General features: G+C 40.9%; 1 protein-coding gene across 1 annotated transcript; it reads left to right on the top strand.

Moving 5' to 3' along the window:
* The first annotated feature begins 2,877 nt into the window (after positions 1-2,877).
* On the top strand, positions 2,878-10,391 carry map2k2a (mitogen-activated protein kinase kinase 2a). Its single transcript, XM_010733206.3, has 11 exons — positions 2,878-3,719; positions 3,854-4,064; positions 5,086-5,232; positions 5,315-5,392; positions 5,828-5,879; positions 7,994-8,118; positions 8,749-8,962; positions 9,095-9,159; positions 9,282-9,343; positions 9,577-9,622; positions 9,722-10,391. The coding sequence occupies exons 1-11, from the start codon at positions 3,631-3,633 to the stop codon at positions 9,830-9,832; spliced, it is 1,200 nt and encodes a 399-aa protein (XP_010731508.1). The 5' UTR covers positions 2,878-3,630; the 3' UTR covers positions 9,833-10,391.
* Positions 10,392-11,939: the final 1,548 nt, after the last annotated feature.

Here is an 11,939-nt window from a genome sequence, read left to right as displayed (position 1 = left end):
GAATTAAACCAGGCACTGAAAATGTCATTAGCCAAGAATTCTGTGGTCAATGTTCCAACTTGTAGGGGAAATCATTTATTTTATTTCACATGTTGCAACATATCAGCACTGTTTCCTCACAGCAAGTAGGTACCTGGTTTGAACCTCGGCTGAGGCCTTTCTGTTTGGAGTTTGCATGTTCTCCGCATGTCTGTGTGGGTTCTCTCCAGGTACTCCAGCTTCCTCCCACAGACCAAAGACATGAACTTAATAAGTTAATTGGTGACTCTAAATTAGCAGTAGGTGTTAATGTGAGTGTGAATGATTGTTGTTTGTCTCTAAGTTGTAATAAGTTATGACAGTGAGGCAGCATGAACACTATCAGGAACCTAAAAGAGAAGTAGCAAAATGGAGTTAGCCATTGTTAACTATATATACAGTGAAAAAAGACTATAACCTAACAACAACATGCAGTATATATCCTCTTGTCTCATCTGGACTAAACTGGGTTTTAATAATAGCTATTATACAGGTCAAAGGTAGCATAATTACTCTATGTTATGTTGATCTAGTGGGTTCACATACAAAAGAAAATGAATTTCTGGCTACTGATGAATCATTGTGTCATCTATTTATTCAAACAGCATTATATTTGTAATTTATTATTTTCATTGAATAGCATAAAGAATTTCCCCCGGGGATTATTAAAGTATTTCTGATTCTAATAACAATGTTGAGGTTTATCAAGATGTGATGAAAGTAACAGAAAATAATGAATGAGTTGAATTTTGTAGATTTAATGTGTTCTTCTCTTATTTATTTCTCCCCCAACAGCACATATGAGGTTGGTGCTGAAGTCTGTGACTTCAGGAATGGTCAGAAGGTTGTGCTATCTAAAAGTCTGAAAAAAAAAAAAAAAACCCAAAACAGTTCCCATCCTGTTCACTGCTGAGAATTTCAGAGATATTGCATCAACAACTGAGAGGAAGTTGAGTTTTTGAGTTGTTGTTAGATGTGCCAAACAGTTAGGAACATGCGAGGACGCTCAGTTTTTCACTTTCTGAGGTGAGGTGTGTGGATATGATGGCTCAAGATGACTGCAGCACCTAAGAATAAAAATGTGTCTGAAAGTTTATGCAGTAAACAGTACAGAGCAAGGTAAAATATAAGCAACAACAGAACATGAAAACAGACAAGAGAAAGGTCACTTTGAATAGATGGGTCTTTTTTAAAGGCTTCAAAAGAGCCTGCAGAACTTAAGCCCAGAGGAAAGGCGAACATGAGGGATAACCAGAAAGCCCTACTGGTGACCTACTGATGATATTTGGTTGGAGCAGATCTGAGATCTATGCTGGTGCCTGACAATGCATGTGCTCTACATGTAGAGATTATTACCCTTTATTACCACTGTTGTTACAATGGTTAAATTGATGAAAATACAGATGTTTGAACTGTGTTGATAATCAGTTTCAGCAGCAAAGTTAATGGTGGGGGAATGAGCATGTTTGGTTGAATAAACTTTTTGCATTCATCACATTCTTTGTGTGTGCAAGCAAGATCCATTGGCCCCTTTCAGTTTCAGAGGTGTTTATCCAGTGTAAACTTGTGGCTTGGGGTCCCCACTGGTCTTGACAACACCAACAAGGCCTGTCACTATGACAAAAAGCATATAACAACTTTTGTATGCTGTGAATCCATCTGCAGGTCCATCCATTTGCAGCTGCTGTGGAGCTGTACATTTTGGAAATGTTGTTTGTCGTTGCACATTTGAGGCAGAAACATAAAGAAGTCCACAGTATATTATGCAAAAAATAATTATCACTCGAGGCTGAAAGGCTTCACTCGAGGCTTTGATCATCATATAATCATAATAAGAGGGGCGGCAGTAGCTCAGTCTGTTTGGGATTTTGCATGGGAACCAGAGGGTGGGTGGCTCAAGTCCAGCATGGACCAAAGTATGGAGGGTGGACTGGTAGCTAGAGAGGTGCCCTTGAGCAAAGTAACCAAACTCCTAACTGCTTCCAGGGTGCCACTGGAATGGGAATGTGCAATGAAATGGTGCAATGGACAGACTAACATATTAAAACACCACAGTATAAATAAAAGATATATTTTTATATATTATATATTTTATCTATCTATCTATCTATCTATCTATCTATCTATCTATCTATCTATCTATCTATCTATGTTGTAGTCTGTTGTAGTCTCCTATCCATGTCCTATTGCATTTCTTTTCTACTTTATTTCATTTATACCTTGCAGTTATTATTTATACCATGGTCACTTACTTTTGTTATATTATTTATATTATGGTCACTTTCCTTTGCAATATTTCTTACACTATGGTCACCTGATCATGTTGTAGTTTAAAATCTGTATTTAGTTTAGTATAAAAGCTGTATTTACATTTCCTTTCCGATTACATGTGCAATATTATTTATATCATTCCACTACTTTGACATTTTCTACCTTGGTACTTGTTTTGAACATCTGTACACTTGTCTGTTTTTTTTTTTTTTTGTCTATTGTAAAGGCTGACGGATACTTCTGTCTGTTTTTTTTCCCCCCTTTTATTTGTTTCTACAAATCTATCTATCTATCTAATTATTTAGTAGTACCACACTTTTAAAGGATTAAATACATTTTTGTATTTATCTCTATAGTAAAAAATGTGCTGGATTTGTGCTTTTTATTAAATATAATCTTCAACAGTATCTATTGTAAAGGTGCAGTCCCCTCTTCTCAACACTGGGTAGCAGTAATGTACTTCGCAGCTTGTTTACTATTAAACACACGAGAAAGCAGCAGGCAAGGTTAAAATGTTTTTATTTTTTTTAATTAAAATCACAAACTTGCAGATGTCGTTCATAAACCCCTCGTGACATTTTTCTGCATCTCGTGTCAACTTGTCAGACAGTACGAGTCTCGCGCTATTCATGAAGAGCTCTCCCTGTGGGTGTCACACACACACACACACATATACACAGAGACACACACACACACATAGGTCTGATGCTGCTGCAGCTGCTGCTGCTTCCTGTATTGAAGCACCACCACCAGCAGCCAAAGCCCTTCACGGCGTCTCACAGCTCCACACCCCGAGCTTTAAAAACACGGAGGAATCTGTTGCTCGGGGCGCTCGCCGGTGGGAAAGCAGCCAGCTCGGAAGTCCCGGTGTATCTCTCCGCGGTGGCGGGCCTTGTTGTCCTGAGAAAGCCGAGAAGCGAGCGGCAGAGCGCGGCTACACGTTAGAGAGACGCACGGCACGATTTTTCCAGGGGAGCTGGTGATAGCTTGTAGCGGCTAGGCGGCTAGCAGCAGGTAGATAACCGCAGAAAGAAAGAAGAAAAAAAAAAGCAAGAAAACCTGGAAATGTGTCCACTCCAGAAGATTTAGATGAACCTAAGAAACGAGCTGACTTTTAAAGAGATTATGTCAAACTGACATGCGACCGAAAGTACACCAACTCTGCTAACGCCAGCTAGCCGAGTCACTAGCCTCTCTGGAGCTGATCCTGTTGCTTTTTTTTTCAGACTTGAGTTTCGTGCAGGTTTTAAAGAGTTTCAGATTCAAAGCGTCCCGGCTCGCTGCAGGTTAGTGCATCACTTGAGGAAAAACAAAAGTCGTTTTAGGGTAGTTTTAATTGAAATGGCTCCCAAAAGAAGACCCGGTCCCCTGATCATAACGCCCATTGGGGAAGGACAGGCCACCTCCAACACCATTGATGCTGCATCTGAGTGAGTAGCAGGAGTTAAAATTAAATGTTAAAGTGAGGATGTCTATAATTGCTCTGTTGTGACCATTTGGAAGTAAAACAATGCGTCCACAGTTGTTAAAATGTTCCTGTGTTTCTGTGTCCTCCTCCTCAAAGAGCCAACCTCGAGGCCTTACAGAAGAAACTTGGTGAGCTGGACCTGGATGAACAACAGAGGAAACGACTGGAAGCCTTCCTCACCCAGAAAGCCCAGGTTGGAGAGCTGAAGGATGAGGATTTTGAACCCATATGTGAGTTGGGTGCTGGAAACGGAGGAGTGGTCAACAAGGTCCGCCACAAACCCTCGGGTTTGGTCATGGCCCGGAAGGTGAAAAATAAACATTTAATTATTTGTTGTTGTTGTTGTTGTTGCAGGTGAAGTGTAGTGAAGAAACAGCGCACCGTAGACAAAGATCTGAATGAAACTGAAAATGTACAAGGGCGGTTAGTCTTAACATAGAAAAGAAGTTTGAAGTGCTGGCTATAAGCTGCGATATTTGTCATCATCTATACTTGGACAAGACCGAGATGTGAATATCTACTCATTATGGACTGCTGGCAGCGGGGTGCAGTTTGGAGGGTTAAGACCCTCACATGTGAGCTACAAATAGTTTGGCGTGTCCAACAGCAAACGGAAAAAGAAAATAGCTATTGGATAAATCGCCACGAAGAAATGTCAAAGATATGTTGGAGGCAATTTACGAGCAGTACCTCAGACACGTAGGTTGTTTATTAAAAGGCACTGACAAGTTTATATATACGCTGGCTTAGTTCATTTCCTATTATATTCTCTAATAGCTGTGTGTCTGCCTCAAAATCATTGGTATGCAGTTAAAGCTATGCCTGTTGTATACTTACAGTGAGCTGGTTTCCCCCCCTATTGTGAGCATATATGTGCAGGCTGCACAGTGTATGAGACAGAAAGTTACCAGCTCAACTCAAACAAGCACAGACTTGCAGGTTTGCCAGGCGTCTTTGTGTGTAGACACGTCAAATGAATTTCCCCTGAAAATTGTACAAATGATGATAAACAAGTTGGAAATATGAGAACCCGCCTTTGATACTGAGATGAGATGATCACCACCAAAAAGTAGCTGACTACTAAGACTTTGTGTGTACGGTTTACGTCCAGGATGGAAAGTATTTGAAATGTGAAATCCTAAATAGTACCGTGTCGAGATTGCTAACAGAACACGCAGACAAACTGGAAAGTATTATAGTTATGCCCACCACCACCTCTGAAATGTCTTATCGTGAGATGTAAGGAGGTCAGTGAATGATGGAACTACATCTGTTGCGTTTTTTCAGAGCAGCACTTTATGGTCTCGTTCTTTCCTCCCCCTCCTCAGCTGATCCACTTGGAAATCAAGCCTGCCATCAGAAACCAGATTATCAGAGAGCTGCAGGTGCTGCATGAATGCAACTCCCCCTACATTGTGGGCTTCTATGGGGCCTTTTACAGTGATGGGGAGATCAGCATCTGTATGGAGCACATGGTGAGAGACAAAAACTGTGTGCAAACATAGGATTTATGTGTTTGGATACCATGATTTTAATTGTGCTACTTTGACTCTACAGGATGGCGGATCCTTGGACCAAGTTCTCAAGGAAGCCAGAAGAATCCCAGAAGAAATCCTGGGAAAAGTTAGCATAGCTGTATGTATTTCACTCACAATCTGTCACATTTACAAATGTAGTATCTGTGGTTTTACACGATTTTTCAGATATGAGAAGACGGAGCAGCTTATTAGATTTAAAATTGGTTGCACTTTGAATTTGGCAATGATATGAAGACTCCCGAAGCTTCTTATACATGTATTTGCATATGCACACGCAGACTGTGGGTGTGTGTCTCTTGTGGTCTATCTTCACTATCACGCCTGAGTCACAAACAATAGGGTCTTTATTTTACTCAACTCTTGTATGAAGCCCAAAATGTAATAATAGAATTACCAAAATAATGTTTTTATTGCTATCTGCATAGAGTTTTTTTAATTATTTTTTTTTGTGTGTCTATATCAACTTATGAGACGTGTGAGATTTGGCTGTTTGTGTGTGTTTATGTTAAATGGTTTTCTCGCTTGTTTACAGGTATTAAGGGGATTAGCCTACCTGCGGGAGAAGCACCAGATCATGCACAGAGGTAAGAGTGTTGTCTAGTCGCTATAAATTACATTGCTCTCTGAATCCTCCTGCAACATTTTCAAATCACTGCAGTACAAAGAAATACTGTGTGTGAGGTTTACAAACTGGAATGAAGGGTGCTTGACTAACAGTAAGTGTTTACTTAAATGTGTGGAATGTTGTATTGTGTACATTTGCCCTGTAGTACTGTTTTTATTTTTCACATCGCCCAGAGCAGCGTTAGTCAGACGATCACTTTTTCGGTTATTGGTTGTTTCCTGTAAATCACTTTCAGAATGAATAATGCCAAAACCAGAATGCTGCTTTCAACCGGAAGAGCCTTTGACTTCAAACATCACAAGATGAATAGTGCTGATTTAAAAATGTTGCTAGAGCAACGTTTAATTACATTTTATGCTATAGTAACTCAAGTAAAAGTTTTTCACTTTCACTACAGTCTTGTTAGACCGTTGGCTTTGAGGTTTTTATTCTTCAATTTGAATAAGTCATACTTTAAAAGACAGGACTTTTGTTGCTAAAAAATAACAAGCATATAACCAAGTTTAAAACCTTATAGCAACAGTACTTTGGGTTGTTAGACTAAAGCATAATGATATGTTTTTAACTGCTAATTCTTATTTTTGAGAGGACACATGGTTAAAGAAAATAAAAATTTTGAAAATGTCTGGTTAAAAAAAATAAAATGTATAGAGAAGCTATTTGAGTAACCCATGAAGGCAACTCATGTCATGTTCCAGATTACAGGACAGTCGTCCTCGTTTAGAAATAATACAGTGTAGATGTGTTTTTATGGGCGTTTGTTGTGATTATTATAATGATTCCCATCCCTTCAGTATTAGCAGTGGCTATATTTTGCTTAGCTTGTTTGTGAGGCATAAACATCATATTTAAAAAAAAAAAAAGTAGGATTATCCTTGAATTTTCCACCACTGACATCATCCATGCTGCTCTGAAACAGCTCACACACACTAACAGAAAGCTTTCAAGTGTGATTTCTGTTTCCAAATGTCTCTGAACTTTTTTGTCAGTGAAACCGCCATAAAAGTAGCTGTATTAACTAGCTCTAGTCGTCCCTGTCCAAATTCATAATTTTATTAATTGTCTTCATGCTTTTTTCCTCCATATGCACTGCATCAACATCTAAAGAGCTGTAGCACGCTCACCACAAGGCAAACTATTATTTAGGAATATCATGAGTTTTTGATCATAGAATTTTATAGCATGACGAGAGAGAAAAAAAAGGCCTTTGTAAAAACCATAATCTTTGCATTCAAACAAAATCACAAGTCACACCATTGCAGAGTCTAAAGCAGAAAGTTTTCCACAGAGGAATCATGGGCGTGTTGTTACGAAAACTGCTGGTGAAAGCAGCAGTCAGCCCCGCATAATACAGTGAAGTCTCTCAGTGCTACAGGGTCGGTGGTACTCCAGGACAGTTGTCTGTGAGCTCAGGCGGTAATTACAGCCTCTCCGATGTGATTATACAGCAGCCGCGCCTTGTTGACCCCTCCCTCTGTGTCTCCCTCCATCTTTCTCCCACTTTTTCATGCCACCTCTTTCTCAGTCACTCCTCACATGTCCTCGGTCGGTGGGAGGGGGGCGGGGTCACACACCGCAGAGGACAGATTGCAGGGCTCGGTCTTACCCCATTATTTTGCAGGATGTTGTTCAGTGATGAGCGGGAAATGTGGAGGACCGGACTTGTGTATAACGGGCTCAGCTTGAGTTGTAGCTATTTTCTCTCTTGCTCGATGAACGCAGACATCGAGGGGGTGGGTGGGTGTCTGGGCTCGCTGTAGTCCTGGTCTAGGAAGCTTGTATTAGTAGGTAGATGCATCTTTTTACTGTCCCAGGAGGGAAGTTTGTTTCGAAGCTTGCACATGAGTGAAAAACATGTTAGACAATCTTTTCTGTGCGCATACACTTCATATACTTATATACACAAGCCCCTATACTGTATATATTAACACCCCAGTGTAGTAGTTGTCTTATTTGCTTTGTTTCCTGACTGTACACCTCAAACTATCAACAGTAAGGTACCGATTATGAAGACAAGTCTTACTGAAAACATAATCTACATTTGTTTGTTTTCACATCTCCCCTGCTACATAGATGTCAAGCCCTCCAACATCCTGGTCAACTCTCGCGGGGAGATCAAGCTGTGCGACTTTGGTGTGAGCGGCCAGCTCATAGATTCCATGGCCAACTCCTTTGTTGGAACGCGCTCCTACATGTCGGTGAGTCAGCTCTGCACGCCTGCGCCCCCACCCCTTTTCCTCTGGCCCTATCCCCACTTTCCTTCTCCTCTTTTCTCACATTGCTCTTGTTCACTGGCCCCGCCCTCTGCCTTCCCTTCCTCTGGCCCTCCCTCACTCCCCTGCCAAGAACCGAGGGCTGTGCCCAGGAAAGGGCTCTTTGGCAAAGAGCGAGGCAACTGTGCTCGCTCTTTCTCGTCCTTCTTTCCCCTCACTCTTAGACACCTGGTGAGTGCAGTGCCGAAAGCTGCTTGTCTGTCCCATCCTATTTCCACCCCTTACCCATGAAGCACCAGTGTTGAAGGGGTCCTTGCCCTTTTATCATAATTCCCAACTCGCACACACCTGTCCTTACCCCCCCCGCCTTCTTATGAAAACAGTTCAAAGCTGCTCTCCACCTCCTGCCAAACCCTCCCATCCTCTGTCCTCTTGCCCTCACCACACCCCAACTCTCCTTGCCATAACGCCCCCCTCCTCCACCACTTCCCCTGCCATTATCCTCTCCTCCACTTCCTGTGCCTTCCCCACCCAGCCCTCTGCCCAGCCCTCTCTCCTGCCTGGCATCTTGGCTGTACCTGATCCCTCTGACGTAGATTGTGTGTTTCTCAACAGCCGGAGAGACTGCAGGGCACTCACTATTCGGTTCAGTCTGACGTGTGGAGCATGGGTCTGTCTCTGGTGGAACTGGCGATTGGCCGCTACCCCATCCCCCCACCAGACGCAAAAGAGCTGGAAGGTATCTTTGGACGGGCAGTTATGGACGGGGCAGAGGGAGAACCTCACAACAACATGCAGAGACCCAGACCACCAGGCAGGCCCGTGAGCGGTAGGAAACGCAGAAAACATTTAAAAACATACAGACAGATTTGTATAAAAGCTTGCTTAAGGTATGATTTAAATCAGTTTGTCAAGGGGAAATTAGTTCTAATTGTGTCTGTGATATGTGACTTCTCAACAGGACATGGGATAGACAGTAGACCTGCGATGGCCATCTTTGAGCTTTTGGACTACATTGTAAATGAGGTCTGAGAAAGCACCAATTTGCATAGTTTCTTAAATACACCCACACACACACACACAAGCATATAATGTATGTTTGCATTAATTATTCAGCTTCTGACCTCTGATTCTTGGTTCCTCTTCAGCCACCCCCTAAACTGCCACTTGGGGTCTTCACCAATGACTTCCAGGACTTTGTGACAAAATGGTGAGCAACAAAGGCCCACCACTCTAATGCAGAATATCAAACACATTTTTTTCACTTTCTTCCATGTTTATTTGATGTCATGAGGCATGAAGAAGTATTGTTATGTTCTAGGTGGTTGCAGAAAGATGTCTCATGAGATCTGAGATTGTTTGTAAAATAAAATCATTGACAGAAGCAGTCCCATAGTCTCTCTCTCATGTCAGTAACCATTTTTGGTGTCTTTGTGTCTGCAGTTTGATCAAAAACCCTGCTGAGAGAGCAGATCTGAAGATGCTGATGGTGGGTACCTGAACTTCAAAATGTGTATATATTTTTTTGTAAGTTGATGATACTAGCCATACAAACGATTTCTCTTTGGGGTTGTTTTTTTTTTTCCAGAGTCACACGTTCATCAAACGATCAGAAGTGGAAGAAGTGGACTTTGCCGGCTGGTTGTGCAAAACCATGGGCCTCAACCAGCCCAGTACTCCAACCCGCGGCACTGAGTGAACAGACCCACCACGCCCCCTCCTACAACTGCCCTGACACACCTCTGGGTCTTGCTTGCATACACATAAATATATTGCACATACACGTACACAAGCCATCACACATTGGCACTTTTTTCATCTTGCTCTTGGGTAAAAAACAACAACAAACAAAACAAAAACATTTCGGCCTCCCCGTTCATTTCTTTTTTCACCAGCAGCAGGGCCCGTTGAGTCATTGTACTGTAAGGCCACAGCTTCACCATGCCAGTGTCAAGAGTAGCCACAGCTCACTTTTCCACACTGCTACAGAGGATGTAAATCACTGAAGGGCTGCCAGTGTCAGCTGAATTTGCATTGATTGACAAACTTCTTTTGTATTGTTGAATATTCTGTATTAATCTTTTCTATGGCAACAGGTGATGGCTTGTGGGACTGTATTTTAATTTAAAAAAAGAAAAAGAACCTGCTGTTGAGATTTCTAAACCGTGAGAAATCCAAACGTATTATCTACTTGCAAATTCTAAATTGCTTTTATTGAAGGTGAATGCAGGTGTTTTGATTTAAAAAAAAAAAGAAAAGAAATCCCCCTTGTCAAAATTATCCATGCCAAAACGTTGCAGTTACCTCCAATATTATATAATAATCAAATTTGTGAGTAGAGAGTGCAGGTCAAATGGGTGTATAGGGAGCCATTTTCACGATTTGGTAAATGAGCTATCACTCTAAAGATAACTTTGTGAACAATGTCACAAACCAAAGAGGGTACTCATGACTACTGAAGGTTTTAATTGCCTGATCAGTTTTTTTTTTGTATGCACATCCATGCAACAGTATATCAATGTACTTTGAATGTTTTGGTTCCTTTCATTCAGTGATCTACACGCTGATTGTGTTGACATTGTTTCCTCAGCGTTCATTTCTTTTCACATCCCACACTGTCTCTCTCACATAGGGAAGAGGCATGCGCTGTGGAGGCCTGATATATGCCAGAATGTCTTTATTGACATTGAGAAAACGATGATCAAAATGTATTCATGGGATGATATAGCATGGTTTATTATCTTTCTAATACTGTATGTGTATTTTATTTCCCAAGATCATGATGGGGATGATTAGCTGGTGTTTTTATCAAAAGCCTGAATCTCTGCGATGTCGATATGAAATTTCAATCGCGTTGACTGTTTTTTTTTTTTTTTTCTTCTTCTTTTCTCTTTGTTGTTGGTCTGTACATTTCCCCTGACCTGTATTCGGTTGTTTTCACTGTTACTGCTACATGTGGCGCTCCAAGCTTTCTCTTGGGACACAACCAGCCTAGAGGTATGCTTTTGGAAAATACTTGGGTTGAAATGCAATCGACAACATTTTCCCTTTTTTTTGTTTTGTTTTTTGTTTTAACCCAATTAATTGTGGTAAAAGTACAAAGTAGTACAAAGGGTTTGACTGAACATTTTAACCCAGGTCAGTGTTGGTCACATGGTGGTGGTGTTACTTGCTAGCCTGCCGTCTTGCTAGAGCACTTGTATTCTCTCTGCTTATGGCTGCCCTTTCTCCCCCACCCCCCCGAAATGTGCATTCGTTCAGAGCAAAATGAATGCATCGTCACTTGTATGTGTACAAAGCTATATACAAAAATTACAGGAGTACTATTTTGCAGTCTTAATATACAAATTTTTGATTTATGTAAATGACAAGGGAGAAGAGTCATTTTATTATAATATAAAAAAAAATGTGTTGGATATGGTTATAATGTATAAAAAGATTAAAATAAAACTTATTTGTGAATGTATTGTAAGTTGTTATTCTTTTTTTTTTGACAGACACTGTGTCAGATTTAACCGACTATAACTGGAACAGTTACCACAAATTGTACCACACTAGTAAATTTATTTATCTGCTTTCAATTAAACAATGTTAACCGTACCATTTAGAGCGCTGAAGTCATGTCCTTGGTATTTTTCCAGGGAATTTGTTTTGTTTTTTTTAGCAACCTGTTCGAGAGTACCTGATGGGTACGTTACGTAACAATTCCAGTTTTTCCGATTCCACTCAATGAGTCATCAAATTTGGTTACTAATGCGCCAATGCAATAAGTTAAAATGTATTTCCAAACCACAGTTTTGATCTTA

The sequence above is a fragment of the Larimichthys crocea genome, chromosome XVII (assembly GCF_000972845.2).
Source record: "Larimichthys crocea isolate SSNF chromosome XVII, L_crocea_2.0, whole genome shotgun sequence".
NCBI lineage: Eukaryota > Metazoa > Chordata > Actinopteri > Sciaenidae > Larimichthys > Larimichthys crocea.
This window is presented reverse-complemented; position numbering and strand designations above follow the sequence as displayed.